The sequence below is a fragment of the Lipotes vexillifer genome, unplaced genomic scaffold (genome assembly GCF_000442215.2).
Source record: "Lipotes vexillifer unplaced genomic scaffold, Lipotes_vexillifer_v1.1 scaffold261, whole genome shotgun sequence".
NCBI lineage: Eukaryota > Metazoa > Chordata > Mammalia > Artiodactyla > Lipotidae > Lipotes > Lipotes vexillifer.
Window position 1 is genome coordinate 37,104 of NW_006778216.1, and position 22,871 is coordinate 59,974.

The 22,871-nt window shown below is 45.2% G+C and overlaps 1 protein-coding gene and 1 pseudogene across 3 annotated transcripts in view; one reads left to right on the plus strand and one right to left on the minus strand.

The window, feature by feature from the left end:
* Nucleotides 1–7,337: 7,337 nt before the first annotated feature.
* Nucleotides 7,338–8,389, minus strand: LOC103082292 (alcohol dehydrogenase [NADP(+)] pseudogene; annotated as a pseudogene).
* Nucleotides 8,390–10,922: 2,533 nt separating this feature from the next.
* MTMR14 (myotubularin related protein 14) overlaps nucleotides 10,923–22,871 on the plus strand; it is a 43,678-nt gene continuing 31,729 nt past the window's right edge. For all 3 annotated transcript variants that reach the window (XM_007451518.1, XM_007451519.1, XM_007451520.1), the window contains exons 1-3: nucleotides 10,923–11,242; nucleotides 13,355–13,503; nucleotides 18,668–18,776. In XM_007451518.1, coding sequence (XP_007451580.1) covers nucleotides 11,087–11,242; nucleotides 13,355–13,503; nucleotides 18,668–18,776 — 414 coding nt within the window. In that variant the 5' untranslated portion in view covers nucleotides 10,923–11,086. The remainder of the gene's footprint in view (nucleotides 11,243–13,354; nucleotides 13,504–18,667; nucleotides 18,777–22,871) is intronic.

Below are 22,871 nucleotides of genomic sequence, written 5' to 3' on the forward strand. Positions count from 1 at the left end.
AATTATGAAAGGTATTTATAAATTTACCAATCCACAAAATACTAGTGTAACAGATTGCTTACTTCTTAGTTTTAAATAGGAATTAAGGATTCTAAGGGTTAAGAATTCTAAAACATGTATATAATTAAAACTACTAGAAATAATACAGGAAACTTCTCTATGTAAGGAATGTAGGATGTGTTTTTTGGTGAGAAAAGGTGCCTTTTGAGTAATCTGCCTGGAAAGCGAAGATTTTGTGTCTTATCAAAATAATTTCATGTTACCTTTATCAGGTCTTTGATTACTTAAGAAAATCCTGAATCTTTTTTTTTAATGAATTTTTTTTTTTTGTAGTATGCGGGCCTCTCACCGCCGCGGCCCCTCCCGCTGCAGAGCACAGGCTCCAGACACGCAGGCCCAGCGGCCATGGCCCACGGGCCCAGCCACTCCGCGGCATGCGGGATCCTCCCAGACCGGGGCACGAACCCGCGTCCCCTGCACCGGCAGGTGGACTCCCAACCACTGTGCCACCAGGGAAGCCCATTTAATGAAAATTTTTGTTCATTAAGCTCAAATAAAATCAGACATGGAGCCTACTGCTGATTGAACCAAACCAGCACTGTCTTATCAGCTGCAAGAGGGCTTTTTCATTTTTTCATTTTTCCTATTTGCTTGACAGTTCAATGAAGTTATTAAAATAAAACCTAAATTTTCTTTATCAAACCACAAAAAAGTCATCATCCTGTTCCATGTCATAATTGAAAATTATTTACACTATCCACCCCTTTCCCCAAATGTACAAAAATTTTAACTTATTGCCAAATGCTAAGCTTTATTTATACAATGTGCACTTAGATTTTAACATTTTAGTCACTAGAGTTATCATCCTTAAATCTGAAAATTTTTAACAACACTGAAAAAATATTGAAGAATGACAGGCATTAGAGACCAATTACTTTAGATTATGCTTTTGATGAAGAGAAAGAAGAACTCTAAAATTATATGTAATTCTGTAACAGGGAAGAGTTAAATCGGACTTCATGTTGGATCTGTTTCTTTGACTTTAACCTTTGCTTTTCATTGCTTTCTTTATTGTAATCATACATAATGGCCTGCCTCAGGGAACCCTGCCCACCTGTGAATGGCTGCAAAAAAAAGAAACTAACACATCCCCTCACCAAGGCTGGTCATTCCAGGAGATGTTTCACAAGACTGATGGCCCTTCTACTTTACTTCCACACTGCCTCTCCCTCTCTATTCTGCCTTTTTACTTTACTTCCTCACTGCCTCTGCCTCTCTGATTCTATAACAGAAACTGGCATCCAGACCCAGATAAGATGGTTTTTCAGAGACACTAGTCTGCCATCTTCTCAGTCTGCCTTCTTTCCGAATAAAGTCGTATTCCTTGCCTCAGCGCCTCATCTCCGATTCGTTGGCCTGTCATGTGGCAAGCAGAGAGAGCTTGGACTCGGTAACAAATTTGGCGAGCCAGCCAGGAGCCTTGCAGCTCGTGGCTAGCCAGCCCGGTCAGGGAATACTGGGGCAAGGCCCTAACAGCTGCCAGGACCATTTGTCCCGAGGATCTTCCCTTCAAAGTTCCCTGAAGCGGTACCGGCTACCCCAGTGCTTGGCAGCTGAAGCAAAGAACCGACAGACTTCAATTTGGGGAATGACGGTTCCATCTGGGAACTTCAGTTCCAATCTGGGGAACTTCAGTTCCATTTGGGGCTACAAGTCGACAGACTCCATTCAATTCTGGAGGTTAAGTTCCTCTGGTGTGCATGCTGGGAACATATTCCCCCTCAATCTGGGCTTTTCCTTTACGGGACAAGCCAGTCTGGTTGGGGTGCCCTGTTGGAGGGGGGAATTGTTGTTGGACTCTACCTGATTCTGGGAACGGGTTCACTGGGAACTAATTCGTTGGTTTTGTAGGGTAAGTCTACCTGATCTGGGAACTAGTTCGTTGGTTTTGCTTTTGGTTTTGTTTTGGTTTTGTGTGCATTGATGCTAGAATTTGTGCCTTTTGTGTTGGAATTTGTCTGTGTCTTTTGTGTTTTGGTGTAGTCAAACTGATAAAAATGGGAAATACTCCACCTATCCCGAAGGAAAACCCTTTGGGGCATATATTAGATAAATGGGCAAAACATAGCCAGGAGCCTATGACTAAGAGAGACATGATATACTACTGTAATAGGGTATGAACCCAATATATGTTAGGATCAGAAGAACGATGGCCCCTGAATGGCTCACTCAATTATTATACAATATCGCAGTTAGAAATGTTCTGCAAAAGAGCAGGGAAAAGAGATGAGATTCCATATGTAGGAGCATTTATCCTATTGCATCAGGAGGAAAAAGAGTCATAGGATTGCCACCTTATAGTGCCGTGATCTGAAAGGAAACCCAATGGGGAGAGGGAGAAAATGAGAGTGGGGACATGTTATTTCAAAACTTAGCCCCCACCCCAGCCTATCCAGCTACCCCAGTGACCGAGCAGGCTACACTGGCAGTTGTTCCAAATGTCCCCGCCCTCCCCCCCATGCTGCCAACGTATTCACTGCCTCCTGTTTCCCCTACTCATTGGAATCAAATAGAAGTTTCTGTGGTAACACCCAGGGCACAGCGACTTGGTTTAGTATCACCATCTAAGACCCTACAGGGCACCCAATTTGGACTGGGAGCCACTTCTGCAGCAGGGCAATTTCCCTTGCCCCAATATCCTGTAAGAGGCCAGGAGACTCCCTTGGACTTGAGGCATCAGACCCTGATTTCCCCACAGGAGCCCCCAGTAACATTGACAGTGGGGAACAAGTTGATTGATTTTCTAATAAATATGAGTAATCTTAAGAGACTTGTAAATATTAAACAAAGGGGAAACAAAGTCATCCTAGGAGAAACTTGCCTGTACCTTTGAGATACAAATGTCCTATCTGGTCTTCTCAGAAACCCTCATCTCTGCCATCTTTTTAAAATGCAAATTTTATAAAAGAGGGTACAGTAATTTAGAACTTGACTTGTTTACCATAATATTAGCAGAAAGGGTTTAGCCATCTAGACAAATGAGCTTGATTTGTTCCATTTGCCAGAAACCCAACTTTAATCCAACCTCTTTTGTAAACTGATGGGTTTTACACTACTGTACCTGACTCAGGGCTGAAATTTTGAAATGAGAACTATGATGTCTCTCTGTTTGTATGTGTTATTGTCTTGGATAACATTGCTGAGGTTAATCTGTAAATGAGCCTTATTTAATTGGCTTAAAGAAACGTAAGCCCTTACAAACCAAACAATTCTAAATACAAGAGAAATTAAATGAGTTTCAGTTTCACGTGAACCAGGAAATATTTAGTATTAAATTAATACCTGGTATTAATGTTTAAGTTTGTTACTCTAATTAATATAGACATGTCTTTAGAGCCATCAACATTAAGTATAGTACTTTCACTGCACCTAGGTTTAATAGAAGCTAAATGAAATCTTGTTATATCTGTTGCAAATTTGTCAGCAAGAAAAATAACTTGATATGATGAAACTTGAAAGTAAATATAAATGAGATAAGAGCTTTTAGGTAAACTCTAAGAATAATTATGTTCTAAAAATCATCTAAAATAGTTTCTCCAGATTTGGTAAGTATTACTTGCCTCTTGATTGTCACTAGAAATTAAGGTTTTTGCGAGTTGCAGATTCTAATTTAAATATAGAATTAAAGCTACTGAAAATAGTAAAACATTTCAGTATGGTAGAATGTGTGTTTTCAGTTAAGAAGGTACGAGGAATGGAATTACATTTTACTAAGAAAGTTCTGTACATGGTCAGGATTAACTGAATTTAGATTGAAGTTAAATAAGTAAATGGATTTCGTTAAGTAAGCTAGTACAAGACTGAAATTTGACCTCTCTCTCTGTTAGACTACTCCTTTTGATAACAGATTAAATGAGTTTCTGTGCCCTTAGGTGCTCCATATTTGTTTTTGTTTCATCATTTTGTGACTTTGGTTAAATGAATAGGCACTGTTTCACAGTGACCTATGATCCTGTTGTGTTGTAAAACCTTTTTGATATTTTTAACAAACTTCGCAAATATCCAAATCTGACTAAAGCTTTTTAGCCTCCAGCTGACCCTGGATACTTCAAAAGAATATCTCTGAGACATCTCAGAGAGAGATGTCAAACTAAGTTTATTTGGTATGTTAAGTTACTTCAGAAACATCGTAAAGTGATTGGAGATGAACCTTAGATTATAGTGTATGGATAAATGTCATTTATATAGATATTCCAAAATTTATATGGAATCCCTAACATCTGATATGTCCTGATATGTTAACAATCATAATACTAGTTATTCTAAAATGTTATATCCAAGAATCCTGCTAATTGCATTGTACTCAAATTTTTAACCATGCTATTTTGTTTTTTGTCCTGATGCTTTTACAAAATGAAGATTTTTCAAGAAGACTGATAAAAAGGAACTTTTTAACAAATATAAGTTTCTCGTAGCCTTTAGATACTATCACTGGACTGGGTAACAAATGACAAAACTAACGGGAAACCTGATTATTTCATCCAGATCAATGGGAATTAATTACATGGGACTGAGTGAACTGGTAAATATGATTTATAACTTTATGCCTTTAGGAAATATATTGACTTTAATCTTTGTTTTTAGGAAAGAACTTTTATGCTATAACCTTATGCTATGACCTACAACAAGTTGATAAAGTACGCCTTTTTAAACAAAGATGAAACATTTATCTTTTTCTCTCTACCTGATCCTGACAGAATTTGTTGTCTCCAGCTGGTTCTCCTATGGACTTGATATTATGCTAATCTTTGTTTTAATTTGTTCTTTATTTCCAAATTGTTTGTGCTTTGTGTCTCCCTGCTGCACTATGTCTTTGTCAATGTTACTAGCTGTTACTTATATCCCATTTTATAAGATTGTTGTCTCTTGCAGTACCCAGTGTGTAACCAGGCCTCCAACAAAACGTCTATGGCTAAACATCTTAAGGAAATAGATCACTTTTATACCATAAAAATAATTTTAATAATGTGATTCTAGGTATGGGAAGAAGCAACAAGGGAAAATGTCTCCTGGATCATAATTAGACAGAGGATCCAGAGAATCTTTAATTACCAATAGGGCCTAATCCAAAAATTAGCACCTGGAGTGGCATATCAAGAATCTTTGCCTGACCTGGGATGAGCCTCCCAGCACCATGGGACAAAATTTGATCATGAAATGTCTCCCAAATATTGGTCAAATTCCTGACCAAGAGGAGAGGATCAATCATCAGCGATTGCAGCCCCCCAGTGTGAGCCGGTGAACACTGAGGAAACTCAGGAAGGAGAATACCTGCCATCTAGCAGCCATCAGACTGCAGCCACTCCCTATGGTGAGCCCTGAGGAAACGCAGGATGTGAAAATACAGGATACAGGCCCCATCTGGGCTGTGGTGCATATCAAAGAAATTATTTCAGTGAGCCCAGAGTCTAGCATCTTCCCATACATAGAAAAATGCTAAATTTCTTAACTTGAGATGCAGCCTCCTGGGCTTGAAGCCCTCAAAATTCCTGACAGCTCTCAACTTTTAGGTTGTGAATATTTGTAAGTCTACAGGTGTCAAGTAGACACTTCCAAAGCGGAACAAAAGACAAATCTCAACATCTGGAACACTGACACCGGTGGCGGACACTCCCAGAAAGATCCATCTGACTGAGCAGTTAGAACTTTGTCACCCCTTTTTCCACAAGATTGTAGAATGGACATGGACAGTGGGAAATTGTAACAGGGAAGAGCTAAATTGGACTCCATGTTGGATCTGTTTCTTTAACCTTTCCTTTGCGTTGCTTTTGTTGTTACAATCACACAAAATGGCCTGCCTCAGGGAACCCTGCCCACCTGTAAATGGCTGCAAGAAAAAAAAAAAAAAATCCCCTCCCTGAGGCTGGTCATTCCAGGAGATGTTTTGCAAGACTGATGGCCCTTTTACTTTACTTCCTCTCCGCCTCTCCCTCTCTGATTCTATAAAAGAAACTGGCATCCAAACCCTGATAAGATGATTTCTCAGAGACACTAGTCTGCCATATTCTCCATCTGCCGGCTTTCCTGATAAAGTCGTATTCCCTGCCTCAACACCTCGTCTGCGATTCATTGCCCTGTTGTGCGGTGAGCAGAGCGAGCTTGGACTCGGTAACAATTCCAAAAAATAAACACTTCTGTTATGTCGAGGTTTTCAAGATTTTCAGTTTTATTTTTTTCTCAAAAGCCTAGTCATATTTTTTAAGACATTTAATCTGCGAATAGAAAACCCTGAATCCTAAAAAAGCTAAGGGTTTGGGGTTTTTACAGCTATATAACTTTCTGTACTTGCCTTTGAAGTCTTTACTTGTCACTTTGGTTAAATGGATATTTTTTAAAAATATTTATTTACTTATTTATTTATTTTGGCTGTTCTGGGTCTCAGTTGCTGCACGCAGGCTCTTAGTTGTGGCATGCATGCGAGATCTAGTTCCCTGACGAGGGATCAAACCCGGGCCTCCTGCATTGGGAGCGCAGAGTCTTACCTACCCACTGGGCCACCAGGGAAGTCCCTTAAATGGATATTTTTGACAAACTTCCCCAAAATCAAATTCTTTCTTTTTTTAATATATCCAATTTTTTTAAATTTTATTTATCTATTTTTGGCTGTGTTGGGTCTTAGTTGCTGTGTGTGGGCTTTCTCTAGTTGCTGTGAGCAGGGGCTACTCTTCTTTGTGGTGTGCGGGCTTTTCATTGCGGTGGCTTCTCTTTGTTGCAGAGCACGGGCTCTAGGCACGTGGGCTTCAGCAGTTGTGACACGCGGCTCAGTAGTTGTGGCTCACGGGCTTACTTGCTCCGCGGCACGTGGGACCAGGGCTCAAACCTGTGTCCCCTTCCTTGGCAGGTGGATTCTTAACCACTTCGCCACCCAGGGAACCTCCCAAAATCAAATTCTAAATGACGTTTTTTTTGATCTGGGGCCAACTTTGGGATTTTCCAAAGGGCCCCTAGTATATATTTGTTCTCTCTCCTTATAAAAAGAGAAATGTGAAGCTAATTAGGCTTATTTGATATGTTAAATTACAAAGAAAACATTGCCAAATAAGAGGTGATGTTTAACTTTAGCTTATCTTTGTGTGGGTATGTTATTAACATAAGTGTTCCAGAACTTATATAAAATTCCTTAAAATCTGATATGCAAGCTATAATCCTAGTTACCATCTTTTTTTTTTTTTTTGGATGGATACTCCAATGGCTTTATTAACTCCTTTCTGGGGATGGCAGGACGTTATAGCTGGAGAGATGAAAAGTAAGCCAGGAAGCTGTGGTCTCAATATGGGTCATTGAAGGGGGTGACCTGCATCTCTCGGGACCCTCTTCCCATCCACCGTAAGCATGGGCACAATGAATAGCAAATTTTTATTCAGGGCATCCAGCTGCTTCATCTCCTCCACGCTAAAGGTGAAGTCAAACACCTGGATGTTCTGAAGGATATGAGAAGGTGTGACACTCTTGGGGATGCAGCTCACTTTCTGCTGGACCTGCCACCTGAGCAAGATCTGAGCTGGAGACCGGCCATGATTTTCAGCCAGTGCCAGGACCACTGGCTCCTCAAGCAGGACAGGCTCATCAGGATCACGCCAAGCACGCTCAGAGGAGCCCAGAGGGCTACAAGCAGTCACCTCCAGGCCACGTGCTTGGCAGTGGGCAGTCAGCTCATTCTGAACCAGGTATGGGTGGCATTCCACCTGCAGGACATCTGGGCACACAGAGGCCACACTGAGCACATCATCGATCTGCTGACTGCTGAAGTTGGACAGGCCCAGTGCCCTCACCAGCCCCTTAGCCACCAGTGCCTCCAGAGCCTTCCAAGTCTCCTTGTAGTGGGTGGAGTCATAGCGTATAGTCCCATCAGCATTCTTAGGAAAGGGGTTGTCTCCCGCTCAAAGGCATAAGGCCAGTGCATCAGGTACAGGTCCAAATACTCCAGCTGGAGGTCAGCGAGTGTCTTCCGGAGGGAAGGCTCCACATCCTCAGGGTGGTGATTCGTGTTCCACAGCTTGGAAGTCACAAATAGCTCCTCCTGAGGCACCAACTTGCCAGGTCCCACATCCTCCTTCAGGGCTTCCCCAATCTCAGTCTCGTTGCCGTAGATAGCACAGTCAATGTGGCGGTAGCCTATACTCAAGACATACTTAATAACTGCTTTTACTTGGCCAGGCTCGCTCTTCCAGGTGCCCAGTCCAATCAGGGATATCTTCTGTCCAGTGTGCAGGAGGATACAGAAAGCCACCATTTCCCCCTCGGCACGAGCACAGGATGTTAACAGGGAAGTATGGCTTTTCAGCTCAGTCCTTTGCCCTTCTAGCTACCCAATGGGCCTCAGCTTCCCAGATTCCTAGTTATCGTCTTAAAAACGTTGGGTGTCACAGAAATAACCAAATTTCCTTGTCAATTCCATTACAATGAATTCTCATCAGATCTCCAACCATGGGCATTTTAAAGTTCGTTGTCATTTACAATTATTGTTTTAATTTGATGCTTTTGCAAAAGTGAGATTCCTGGAAAGGACCCTACCAAGTGTTCTTGACCGCTAACATCACTGTCGAATTACAAGGTGTGAAAACTTGGGTACAGGGACTTCTCCTGTGGTCCAGGGTCTACGATTACGTGCTCCCATTGCAGGGGGCCCAGGTTCGATCCCTGGTCCAGGAACTAGATCCCACGTTCCACAACTAGGAGTGCGCATGCCGCAACTAGAAGATACTGCATGCTGCAACGAAGATCCTGCACGCAACAGCGAAGATCCCACGTGCCACAACGGAGACCTGGCGCAGCCAAATAAATAAATAAATAAATAAAAATATATAGCAAAATAAAAGAGCCAAATTTAACACTAACAAACAAATAAAAAAATTTGGGTACATGTTTCACAACTGAAGAAGACCCCACCTGACATATGGCCCTGTTTAAATGCCAAAGACCTCAAAATCCAATTGACGAGGAAGAGAACTAGGCAACAGTGAGGTAGACTGTTTCCTCCCAAGAAGTCAGATTAAGAGCATTTCCTTCCATTCTTCCTTCCTTCTCTGACCATCCGTTTCCTAATTCTTACATCATGAAGGTCTTTATTATTCTCTTCTCCACCTTTTGGCTTGCTCTAGCCTGGAAAGATAACTGTTGACCTACCTCAGACCATTGCAAAGAAGGGTAAACTGACTGTTGGACTGGCTTGGACGCTGGTGATCCTGTAGTTCTCTCTTCCCGTCACAAACTTCTGCCTGATTTATAACACCTCAGTTTCAACAGAACAAGCTCCCTGCGTAATCATTTCTGGGGTGGGGAGACATAGTTACACGAAATACATAAACAGGCCAACTGGCTTAAAGCAGTGTCCCCAGTTTTCTAGCTGGTTTGGATCATGGGGACCCTGGCTCAGGAGTACTCTCCAAACCATGGACATTGTTTTGTTGCTAGTAATTATTACTGTCTCCCTGATAAGCTGGGTTCTCTCAAAAGTTTTAAAGGCATGTGGGCAGCCACTGACCAGCCAACACATGGTCTCTCTCTGACTGAAGTGACCAAAGAGAACAGAAGAACGGAACCAGGGCCAAGAATACAAGCCTGACATCACCTCTTGTGAATGCTACACTGAGAGCAGAAGCAGCAATGGTGACTGAGGGTCATGTTAGTACTGATATTTTTGACCAAACCTCTTGAATGGTCAAGAGGATGAGAAAAGGGAGAATTACTGAAATAAATTTCTAGGCCAAAGATGGAGCCACTCCTGCCCAGAGTGCCACAGCAAGAGAGCAAAACTTAGTAACTTTGGTGTCTCTGTAAATGTTCTGCTTGACCAGAAACACAGTATATCTAGTCAGCCAATCCCCAAACTCTGGGCTTTATAATTACGTTCTTGTTCTTTATTCATTTTCTGTTTTTCTCTTCCATGTTCGTTTTTTTTTTGGCCGCCAGGTGGCTTGCAGGGATCTTAGTTCCCTGACCAGGGACTGAACCTAGGTCCTCAGCAGTGAAAGCGCAGAGTCCTAACCAATGGACCGCCAGGGAATTCCCATTTCTTCCTTGTTCCTTATTCTTTATCCTATAAAAGTGTCCTGCCTTCAGTCCCATGTTGCAGTTCTTTGGACCCTTGGGAACAAACAGTGGTGGCTTCATGAAGTGTTAGAGTATGTTTAACACCTAAATTCTCTTCCTTAATCATTTTTTAACAGTACTAATCTGTTAGAAGATTAATACTGAAGTATTCACAGATTAAATAATGAGATGTGCTTTAAAATAATACTATTAGATGGGGCAAAGATTGATGAAACAAGATAGATTGGCGTATGTTGATGATTATTGAAACAAGCTAATGGACACATGCGGGTTCATTATACTATTCTCTCCATTTCTGTGAATGTTTGGCACACTCCATTAAGAAAAAAAGAAAAATAACATGGGGCTTTCTAATCACAGAATTTCGAGCCAGTCATGACCCGCGCTTACTTCAATAGAGCGGGTTGACTATTGCAGCACTATAATCAGAGGGACGGCTGTGAGCAGCAATGCAAGCAAAGTGCCTTACGAAATGCTGTTTTATTATTACTTATTGTCATTACTATGGTTGCCAACACTAATTAGGTGCCTCCGAGAGTTCCCGCCTCCTCTCCCTGTTAATGGTTTATTCCACTCTTCGGCTGGTTCTTTCCCGTGGTTCCTTCCCCCTAGTCCCGCGCTGTACCCCCCGCAGCCCCAATGGTTTAGCCTGGCTTCCCAGGGAAAACCCGGTGGGGCGGAGCACGAGGTTTCTGAGAGCGGCCGCGGTCCCCTCTCCGGAGACCACTTGGACCGCTCCGCGTCGGGAGTGGGCAGGTAATCGTGGGGCAGGGCGCGAGTCCTGGGCTTCGACTGGCCAGCTCTGGAGTAAACATCCGGCTGGGTGGGGCGGGGCCGGAAGTGGAAAGCGAAGGAGGCGGCCGAGGCGGTTCCAGAGGTTCAGGACTCGGAGTTGGTGCCCCCAGGTGCCATGAACCGGGCCGGCCCGCGCTGAGGGCGACGCAGGTCGCTGAAAGGGACGCGGGGCTGGGCCATGGCCGGCGCTCGGGCCGCCGCCGCCGCCTCGGCGGGGTCCTCGGCTTCTTCAGGCACCGCACAGCCGCAGGAGCCGGGGCTCGGGGAGCTGCTGGAGGAGTTCTCCCGGACTCAGTACCGGGCCAAGGACTGCAGTGGGACAGGAGGCTCTAAGGTGAGTCCGGAGGCGCGATGAGCAGAAAGAGAAGGTCCCTGGTTTGCGACGTTGCTGAGGTCAGGGGTCATAGGACAGAGAGAGAGGGAAGTGCCCAGTGTCTGGACCCGGAGAGTAAGGGTCGGGTTTAAAAACCGAAAAGGAGGAACTGAGCTCAGAACGAGCCAAGCCAAGGAAGGACGACGTTTTGGTTTGAGACAGAAGGGTTTGGAGGTCAAAGATTAGCGCTGAGTGGCCTTGTTCAGAGATTAGAGAAGAGGAGCTGAGGAGGGTTATTCCCATGCATTAGATTTGGGGACAGAAACCCTCATGTCTAGATTTTTTGAAGTGTAGAGAATTTATCCAGGTCAGCGATCAGAGTGAAGGGGCTGGAGGGGTGGGGCAGAATGGAGCCGAGAGATAAACCGAGTGTGTTGCCCCCTTGTATAGTCTCAGCATGATATTAGAATTAGGCCCATCCCTTTCCTTCCCCCATAAAGCAGGAAGGCAACTCATACTCCCTCTGTTCCTTTGTCAAAAACAAGTCTTAGTTTCTCTTTTTTTCTACTTTTGGGATTCCCTTCAGTCTCCTTATTGCTAGACCTGGAAGGCTTCCAGTCTGGTCAGGCCATTCCCATCTTAGGCATTGCCTGGTAGTCTGATGGGAATCTTGCCGACCCTGCCATCTTTCATTCCCCACGTGGTTTTGGCAGGTTTAGCATCAGGTTTTCCAATGGAATTCTGTTCCCTCCCAGGCCATGAAACTCTGGTTTGGCTCCAGGGGTTACCTATGCTAGGACTTACTGCACTTGGCATCTGCTAGTCTGAAGTAATGCAGGGAAGACTTTAGTAATGATGGGTCTCCCCCACTCTCCAAATGACCGAGTATTTTTCAGAGCTTAGCCTGAGGACCACCTGTTTCAGCATCATCTGGGGTGTTTGTTAAAAATAAAGGTTCCTTGATCCCACCCAGTCCTACTGGGTTAGAATTTCTGAGGGTGGGAATCTGGAATTTGTATTTTCTAATAGGCTTCTTAATGATACACATGCCCCTTGAAATTTGAGGATTTCTAATTCTTGTGAGTTTTTCCCTCCACACTAGTCTTTTGGGTGGCTAGAGGGTCAGTTTTGCTGGGCCCCCTTCCTTCTTACACACCCCTGAAGATTAGGATTGTAAAAAGTTATACTTGACTCACTCCACCTGGCCCTAAACTTCTGATCTTTTGCAGGCTTGTTGAGATGTTACAGGTTTTATGTCGTTCTTCTGGTGGGTCTTTCCCTGAACTGAGCAAAACGAGCAATTTTAAGGGAGGTGTTCCTTCTATATCATAAGCAAATTGCGTGTAAGGAGACAGCTTTGTCTGCATCTTTTACTCATTACACTAACTAGAGCTTCTAGGTACTGGTCTGTGGCTGGAGAATGGGGAAGAATCTGGAGCCAAAGGAAGATAATGGATTAGTGCCGGTTAAAGTAACCTGGAGAGGGACTTCCCTGGTGGCGCAGTGGTTAAGAATCTGCCTGCCAATGCAGGGGACAGGGGTTCGAGCCCTGGTCCGGGAAGATCCCACGTGCCGCGGAGCAACTAAGCCCGTGCGCCACAACTACTGAGCCTGCACTCTAGAGCCCTCAAGCCACAAGTACTGAAGCCCATGCTGTGCAACAAGAGCAGCAGCCACCGCAATGAGAAGCCCGCGCACTGCAACAAAGAATAGCCCCTGCTCGCCGCAGCTAGAGAAAGCCCGTGTGTTCCAGCAAAGACCCAATGCAGCCAAAAATAAAAATAAGTAAATATATTAGAAATAAAATCAAGTAACTTAGAGCAGGGGTTCTTAATATTTTATGGATTGTGGACCCCTTTGAGAATCTAATGAAAGGTGTCAACCTCTCTTCAAATGTTTATCATACACAGTTTCACCACCACATTGAGGGGTTCAGAGTCTCTCCCAGAGTTTACCATGTGGGTTCATGAAGCACACGTTTAGGGCCTGTGATCTAGCAAGATGTCTTTTCCTGGTGTTGGATTACAATCACAGAGGCACATTGTCATTCCCAGAGACCTCTCCAGGTCAGGAACCGCCTAATTCTCCGAACGCCAGGATCTTCTTTATGCTCAGATCTCCTCCTCTGTGCAGGTTGAGCGCATTGAGAAGAGGTGTCTGGAGCTGTTTGGCCGAGACTACTGTTACAGCGTGATCCAAAATGTGAATGGGGATATCTGCGGCCACTACCCCCAGCACATCGTGTTCCTGGAGTATGAGAGTTCTGAGAAGGAGAAAGACACGTGAGCATCATGTAACCAAAGCGTGCCCATCTGGGAAGGCCTTGACAAGCTCATCCCCAGGGTTAGGAAAGTCTGCAGCTGGGTGGAGCAGGCTCACTTTTCCCAGGTTTCAAGCCTCATTGGCTTCTTTGTTTTCTTCAGGGTTTCACATCTTAGATTGGCAGAGTAGCACAGCATAGAAGGAGGGGTTGGGAGTCACAGCCCTGGCCTCCTGTTTTACTCCTACCCTATAGCTCATTGTCCTGAGACAGCTGACTTCACAGCTCACCTCTCTGAACCTCAGTGTTTTCTGTTCTGTTTTTTTCTCTTTTTGTAAGAGAGCAAGTGGGAGGTATGCTTTGTCAACATGTGGAAGGGCACTTACCGTATGTAGAGGTTAAGAGCCTGAGGTCAGCATACGTGCTGGCTGCCTTGCTTGCTGGCTGTGTAACTAACTTGGGCAAGGCACTGAACCTCTTTGTCTCTTAGTTTCCTCATCAGTTTCCACCTCTATTTAGAAAAGTGGCTTTTGCAGTTCCTGCTGATAAACAGGATTATTCCAAGCCTGACATGTGTGCTGTAAGAATTAGAAATAAGAGCTACCATTTATTGAGGGCCTCCCAAGGCCCGAATGCTTTGTGTGTGGTAACAGTTCACACCAGAGCAGACACAGAGCACCCAGCACAGGATGCAGCCCATAGGCAGTCAGTAAATGGTAGCAGTTGTTTCACATTGATAAATAATCACTGATGCTCTAGGAAGTGCTTTTTGTTGATCTCAAAGTTTGTTCCCCTAGGCGCCCTGCCTTCTGTTGATTTTAAGGGAATTCCAGAAGCTGTTGCCAACAATATCCATGAAAGCCTGGCCCCGTGGAAGCACTGTGATGATGAGTGCTATGGTAGAGTCGTGCTGCAAAGTGCAGCGGGCCATCACTGCTCACAGTGCGCGCATCAGCGCACCCAGGAACGGCTAGAGATTCTGAGTCTTGGGCTCCAGAGCCACTGAATCAAAATCACAGCAAAACAAGATGGCCCAGTGATTCGTATGCACCTGGAGGTTTGAGAAGCACTGCTGTAGACGAACTGGGGAGAAGGGTGGATTCTTCCTGGTGTGTGTTTGGGGAGACCTTTCAGCTGGATTTGGAAGGATGAGTAGGGGTGTCCCTGAAATGTCCTTTGTTAGGGACCAGCTTGTATATGGTCTTGATCATCAGGCATGTGGACTTGTGGGTGTTAGTGGTTATTGGGCTAGTACCCCCTGAGCACTCATTGAAATCACAGATTCCAGGGCCCCTGAATCACAATTTCCAGAATCTGTGCCTCAGAGAGCTCCCTAGATGAGTCTCACCTTTGCTATAGCCTGGGAACCACAGGGAGCCAGAGAAGCCTTTCAAGTGGAGGAGTAAAATGGGAGATCTATAAGTGTGCCCTGTAATGAGGTCCTGGTAGGGTGCACTGAGAAAAAAGAATGTATTGGGAAAAGGAATTGGATGTAGATCAGAGCACTTGTATGACTGCCTCTTCTTTCTGTCACCACCACGGCGCTCCCATCTTGCCTAGCGGGGTCTAGCCACCCAGGCTAGGGCCACTGCAGTGTATCCCTAACCCTAGAGGAGTTGTGGAGTTTGTTTTTGTTTGTTTGTTTTTTGTTTGTTTGGTGGTATGCGGGCCTCTCACTGTTGTGGCCTCTCCCATTGCGGAGCACAGGCTCCAGACGCGCAGGCTCAGCAGCCATGGCTCACGGGCCCAGCCGCTCCGCGGCATGTGGGATCTTCCCGGACCGGGGCACGAACCCGTGTCCCCTGCATCGGCAGGCGGACTCTCAACCACTGCGCCACCAGGGAAGCCCTGTTTGTTTGTATTTATTATTTGGTTGTGCCGGGTCTTAGTCGTGGCACGTGGGCTCCTTAGTTGTGGCTTGTGAACTCTTAGTTGTGGCACGCATGTGGGATCTAGTTCACTGACCAGGGATTGAACCCAGGCCCCCTGCGTTGGGAGCATGGAGTCTTATCCACTCTGCCACCAGGGAAGTCCCGTGGACTTTGTTTTTACTTTTCACTTCTTGCAAGGCCTCGAAGTGATACTGAGTGGGCGATGCCTGTTAAAGAGAAGGGAGTATGTGCATGTTCAGGTGGGAAGAAGTAGAACTTTTTGCTTCTTTACACATGCCTGGACTTGGTGTTAATATGACACTAATTAGACTGAGTTACACAGGGTAGAACTGGATTCAGGAAGTGGTTTGGTCCTCTGAAACCCACCTCCCCAGTTGAGCCCGTATCTGGGAATAGAAGCCTGGGTGGGGATCTCTGAACGACGAAGACATGAGTTTGTCAACAAGGCAAACTGCTGCCATGAGACAGACCCCAGGGGTCTAGTTGCAGGCCCTACCAGAGAGATGAAGTCCCTACCTTTAGATCTGGTGGCTAACACAGACCAATCAGTGAGCAATGACTGTAACAAAGGCCAGAATTAGGGCAAGTACAGGTGAAGCATTGGGAGACAGTGGTTAAAGTTCTGCACTTGCTAATTCCAACTTGTGTGTGAGCGTAGGGTGGGAGGGTTGTTCTCCCATTCCACTAACTTTCAGACACCAGCTTTGTGTTCTACAGATAGCATTAGATCCCACAGGTTAAGGGCTCAGTCCCACAAGACAGACATAAATACACAAGCTCACTTTCATTCATTCAAATATGAGTATCAGGTACCTGACACAGCCCAGTGCTTAGCACAGTAAGGGAAAGATTCTGAGGCCAAGAGATAAAAATAAAAACAGGAACCACTGAGAACAGAAACTGAATTGGTTCTTTGAGTAGGGGACCCAGGAAAATAAGGCACCAGCTAGCCTAACAAGAAAAAGTTGCCTTCCTTCACATGATAAGACTGCCCAGAGCCTCTAAGAGGGAAATGCTGGCATATTCTCTCCCTCAGTTTTGTGGAGAGTTTGCTGAATGGAAGGATTCAGCCTGGGAGGATCAAATGCAGTTTCAAGGCTTTTAGAGCTGCTGGAGTGAGCTCCGTGAGAGTCGGTTAAAACAGATGGTGCTGACCACATCTGTGCAAATGGACGGAGGACACCAAAAGGTGGGAGGGAGACTACTGTGAGCAGTACTGTGTGTGCTCAGTTTTATATTATCTTGGCATCTGAGTTTAATTAGGCCATTGTTTCATTCTGAGGTGCCTTTTTTTTTTTTTTTTTTTTTTTTTTTTTTTTTTTTTTTTTTTTTTTAATGTTTTGGCTGCATTGGATCTTCGTTCCTGTGTATGGGCTTCTCATTGCGGTGGCTTCTCTTGTTGTGGAGCACGGTCCCTAGGCGCATGGACTCAGTAGTTGTGGCATGTGGGCTCAGTAGCTGTGGCACACGGGCTTAGTTGCTCCGCGGCACGTGGGATCTTCCCGGACCAGGGCTCTAACCCGTGTCCCCTGCATTGGCAGGCGGATTCTTAACCACTGTGCCACCAGGGAAACCCTGAGGTGCCTTTTTATTTCATAGAGAACCTGAGTGAGGGGAAGGTGGCAGAACTTAGTTTTTAGTGAGCCATATTTTTTCTAGGACCTGGCTGGTTGGCCTGTGCCATCCTACAGGCACCTTGAAGAGGCACCCCAGCCTTCCACCTTCCATCAAAAAAGGAAAAAAATCTTGATCGTAAAAATAACATGTAGTCACTTCTTTGTTGTTTGAATTGGTTATGGTAAGGATGTAATAATTCTGTGATTTAAAACAACATGTTTAATAAAAATGAAAAAAAATCTTAAATCAGACCTTACAGAAAAATACACCATAGGAAGTATAAGTCCTCTTATTTTATCCTTTGTTCTCTTTCCATTATCGCCAAACTCTTGGTCCAGGTTTTTATTTGAAGACCGCCGTTTAACTTCAATTTCACATCTTCACTTGATAGTAGTTATTTTATTAGTAACGGGTTTGAGAATATATCTATGAAGGCTACTAAGAAATCAGCAGTGTTTTTAAAAGACTGTATTTTTATTGGTGCCAGCAGCATCCAGATATGCTTAAAAGGGTACCACAGATGTGTAAGAGTTGGTGAACTTACTCATTCTGAAACAATTATTTGTGTGCACATGCTGTGCAGTGACACGGCAGTGCTAGCACGACTGGGATGTAGAAGGAATGAACGCCCTCTTGGACTCGGCCTGGAAGCTCAGCCCTTGTAAGGAGGGCCCTTGAGTGTCTTCCCTCCCTTCTCTTGTGTCACCCTGCGTTACTCTGCATGGCGGGGATAGCTTCCCACTCTTGAACATTCCTGCCTCCTGTTCCTCTTGCAACCAGAAGCTCTGACTGGCTGATGTGGAGTCTTTTGTTAAGAATCTACGGTGGGGACTTCCCTGGTGGTCCAGTGGTTAAGACTCTGCACTTCCACCGCAGGGGGCGTCGGTTCAAACCCTGGTCAGGGAACTAAGATCCCGCATGCCGTTCAGCGGGGCCAAGAAATTTTAAAAGAAGAAAAGAATCAATGGGTGAAGCTATGAGAGTAGACCCTTATTTTAGGGGTCAGCTGATGTGACCTGATTTCATGTGTGTGAGTTGCTTAAGCTCATTTCTAAATGTATTTTTTTCATCTTCTAGAAGCTCACTTATTAAACCCAGTGCATTAACTACTGTGCTTCTCAACGCCACAAATAGCTTCTCTTTCACTGCCTTTGCTCCAGCATTCCCTCCCCTGTTGGCTTTTTGGACTGTTAGAGGTAGCTGGAACGTTGGGGAGGTATCAGAGGCTCATAGCCGTGTGAAATGTGAACCTTCATCTTATCCTGCACTCTGAAAGATGACAAGAATGGCCCCATGATTTCCTGAGGGTCCCCAGCACACGTATTGTCTTACTTTTGGAGTAAGATACTGAACACCCTAGATATAATCAACATTCAGTTTGCTATATGTGTTTCTGTATTTTAAATACCATGTCTTCAGAGTAGCTGACTTTTTTTTTTAATCTTAAAGGTTTTGAAATCAGGATGACTTCCATTTTAGTATCTATAATATAGCATTTTTTTCTTTTCTTGAAAAGCTTAGAATGTCCATGATCTAGAATTTAGGAATCTGAGCACTTATTAAATCTGGAGTGAAATTCTCACACACACACACACACACACACACACACAACCCTAGTATGGGGCACACAGTACTCACGCAGAAGCAGACTGACCTACCTCTCTTGCCCGTTTTTAGGTTTCAGAGCACTGTACAGGTGAGCAAGTTGCAGGACCTTGTCAACCGCAGCAAGACGGCCAGGTGCAGAGGACGGTTTGTCTGCCCAGTGATCCTGTTCAAGGGCAAGGTAAGACCACACCGTAGCCTCGCACTCCCTGAGACCCTCTCGTGGGGTACCTGGCTTAATGCAAAGTTTAGAGTCCTGTGTTCTTGGCTTTTGCCAGCCAAGTTTGGGTGATTACTGCGTGCCTGGTGCGGTGGGAAGCAGGCCAGAGAAACAGACCAATTCTGATACAACTTTTTTTGAAGGTGAGTCTAATTAGGAAAGGGACAGTCACAGCAGAGAACCCCACCCTGTGTCCTGGAGCCAGACTGCCTACATTCTGATCCTGGCTCTGTTACTTCCTGCCTGTGCAAGGCCTCAGCTTCTTCCTCTATAAAATGGGAAAAATAATCATGCCTACATTAAGAGTTTATGAATAGATTAGATCAGATGAGTAAGTACATTGTTGTTTGTTCATTCTTTCAGTCATATAATTTACCAAGTATTTATTGAATGTGTGTCATGATCAGGCCTCAAGGTACATCAGCATATAAGGTACACAGAAATCCTCACTCTTATCAAGCTTATATTCTAGTGACTATTGTTAATTTGGCTGCCCACTATGGTCTCATTTCACCTCTTTTTATAATCCTTTGGTGTATTTGATATTCCCATTTTGCAGATGAAACGAAGGCTCAGAGTGGTTAAATAACTTCCCCAAGTTTACACAACCAGAGAGCTGGGGTTAAACTTAACTGCAAAACGCACTCAAGTTACCACACTGCAGCTTAGGGCCACGTGGTGTGGTGTCAGAGGAACCCACTTAAGACGGGCAGCAGTTGGGGACTTCCCTGGCGGTCCAGTGGTTAAGATCCTGTGCTTCCACTTCAGGGGATGTGGGTTCGATCCCTGGTTGGGAAACTAAGATCCTGCGTGCTGTGCAGTGCGGCCAAAAATTAAAAAAAAAAATCCCAGATGGGCAGCAGTGTGGACTGACAGACATGGCCTCATTAAGTGAGCGGGACTGGGCAGCAAGCTTTGGAGGAAGGGTCGGAGGGTGTTCCAGGCAGGTGCCAGCGCTGGGGGAGCATGAAGGCAGGCGCAGAAAGTCCAAGAGACTCCCTGACGGGAGCGCAAGTTATGTGGTGGAGCCGAGGATGGAAGGGACTGAATGCAGGAGGCTGGATGCTGGCCAAGGTGTTTAGGTTTGCTGGGAGAGCCAGTGTGATTTCTGAGCAGGGAAGTACAAGATGCAAATAGCATTTTGAGAAAGATGAATCCAGAAGGAACGGACTAACAGAGAGCCTGGAGCAGGGGAGGGAAGCAGGGGTGTAGGCTCTCTATTCTTTTTTTTTTTAATCTTTATTGAGTTTTTTACAGTATAGCTTTTGTTCTGTGTTTTGGTGTTTTGGCTGCCAGGCATGTGGGATCTTAGGTTCCTTACCAGGGATCGAACCTGCACCCCCTGCACTGGAAGGTGAAGTCTTAACCACTGGACCGCCAGGGAAGTCCCTTAGGCTCTCTATTCTAGTCGTCCAATACGTACCTGAATGTGCTGTGGTCTTGGTGCCTGTCGGACTATAGTCCAGCTCCCAGCGCAGGTGAGGGCTGGGGCAGGCCAGTGGGGAGGAGAGACACAGGGCTTGTTTCCATCCCTTTGTGCCTTTCTTTTGTAAGATGGAAGAAGGGGGGATAGGAAAGGAGACTTGACCACAGGCTTTCGTGGACAGGTCGATTTTAGGGAAAAGTATGTCTGGAAGTCAAGTTCCAGAAATTGATCATCTTAAAGCTATTTATTCCCTCTTCCCCTTTGGAAAGTTTTGTGTTGCTGTAAGCTCTGGGAACTCCGGTTTAGATAACTGGACTATAACACACTGCTCTGTGGGACATAGTGCTTGTTGCTAGAATTTACATAGGAAATACTCAAACCTGTGCTTCCCACACTGTGTTCCATAGAATAGTAGTTTAAGGATGTGCCTGTGCAAAGCATTCCCTGTCAAACAAGGGTGAGAGATAGCACGTTACTAGATTTGGCCTGACCCCCAAGCTCCAGATTCAAGAGGTACATCGGTAAGTGTGCACTGACATAGGAAAGGCTCTGAGAAGTCCTGAAGCAGAGGGACCTGTGTAGTGTTATCAGGTCTAGTATTTCTCACTCGGCAGACCTTGAGGAAGGGACTTTCTGGAATGCATTTGGGAAGTGCCACATTGACCGGCTTAGTCCAGTGAGATTGCAGCAGTCCTGGGAGAAAAAGCCCAAGGCAGCTCATTTCAGAGGGAGGGCAAAGAGCTGGAGGGATTATCCTCTTTTTTTTTTTGGCCATGCCGCGCAGCTTCTGGGGTCTTAGTTTCCCGAGCAGGGCTCGAACACCTTATATATGTTTTATTCCTATTGTGTTTGCAAGTCTGCTGTCTCCTCTCAGCCGTAATCCCTTTGAGGGCAGAGGCCTTGTCTTGCTGCTGTCCTCCCAGTGCCTAGCAAGTGCCCACCCAGCTTGTACGTGCAAGCTCGGTGGGAAGACACTGCTCTTTAAAGTGGTCGTAGGCTCTGCTGGGTTCTCGGGGGACAGGTGAGTAAGACAGGCCTGTCCCTGTGGAGCTCAGTGAGTGGGGAAGGTTGACCTGTGAACTAGCAGCTGAGAGGGAGATGGCAAAGGGCAGGAGAGGGTCTTCTGTTGTGAGGTGGGGATCTCATCCTCAGAAACGTGGCTCCCAGCAGGCCCTAGCCAGTGCGGTGACAGCAGTGTTTGCTACCAGCACATCCTGCCAGGCTGTGGAGGGGGAGGTATGTTCAGAAGTGCCCACTTCCTGCTTCTCTCCAGATTCAGTCCAGTGTGCCTGGGGCAGCCAAGGAACTAAATGTCTGATTGTATTTCATTTCAATTAATTTTCACTTTATAGCTGAAGCAGTGTAGGTTTTTTCTGGTTAAACACAACTTTATTTTGGGGCAGGACTACGTTTCCCTTTAAATGCTGAAAATAAAGTATCCTAGTTGAGATGTGCTGCGAGTATAAAATACTTATTGGATTTTGAAGACTTGGGCCAAAAAAAGTAAAACATTAATAATTTTTAAAGTGATTATATGTTGACATAGTAATGTTTTGGATATATTGGGTTAAATAAGATATATTATTAAAATTTTTTTACAACTAAGTTCAAGCATTTAAGGGTAAGCAGTTCTCCCATGCCGTTCTCTTCCCCAACATGTGTATCTGGGTTTTAGGCAATTAAAATTGGAACAGGTCATCTTTCTCTTTGTTTCCTCCCTTAAAGAGATGGGGAGCAGAGGTCAGCTGCTTTTATTCCATGTGCTAAAGTTGGTTACTACATTAGCATATCCTATAGAGCCTGTATTTCTCATGCAGAGTTAGAGGCCACTCCTAATTAGGTAAATGGAGAGCATTCAGAGTACATCCTGCTTTTTTAGTCAAGAGCGAAGCTTAAAGTACAGAAATGGCAGATTATGCTTTGGAGCCATGAGGCCAGGGAGCAAGGTCGGGTGTTAGACTCTGCCTTGGGGTGCAGCTTCCCCCAGGTGCCGGCTCGGGACCTTCCTGCAGAGGTTGGTGCTTCACTCGGGGAGCCGGCCATCTCTCGCATTCTTCTCCATCTGACGAGTCCTCTGTGCCAGGTGTATCTGCCTCTGTTACCAAAAAGACAGGGTCGAAAAGAGATGGGAGAACTGAACAGAAAGAAGAATCTGAACCTTGAAAAGAACTCAGAGCCCAGCAGCTAAGGAAGGAAGGGGTTTGTGTCCGCTCTGAAAAGATTTAACAGAGTAATGCAAAGAAGACTGAGATTTGGTGTCGGCAGCTTGGATGATGGGGGAGGGTGGGCATGATAACATGTGCCAGTCAAACTCAAACCACATACCCCACATTGTCTTGCTTTCAGGAATCAGACCTCCCTTCTTACCATGAGAGTCTTGGGGGGTCCTCAGCCTGAGGATTGACATTCCCCTGCTGCAGTTCCTAATTACTGGGTTGGTCTCTTCAGAGTAGGGCCTCTTATCGGGGGCTGGAGATGGGTCCATGGATGGACTTGGAGATGTAAGTAAACTCTGGTGTGTACATTTTTATCCAGAGACAGTTTATCATTTTCATCAGATTTTCAAAATGCTTTGGACCCAGAAAAAATGAAGCAGCCCCCGCAGAGTGCATCCTGCTCAGGCCAGCAGG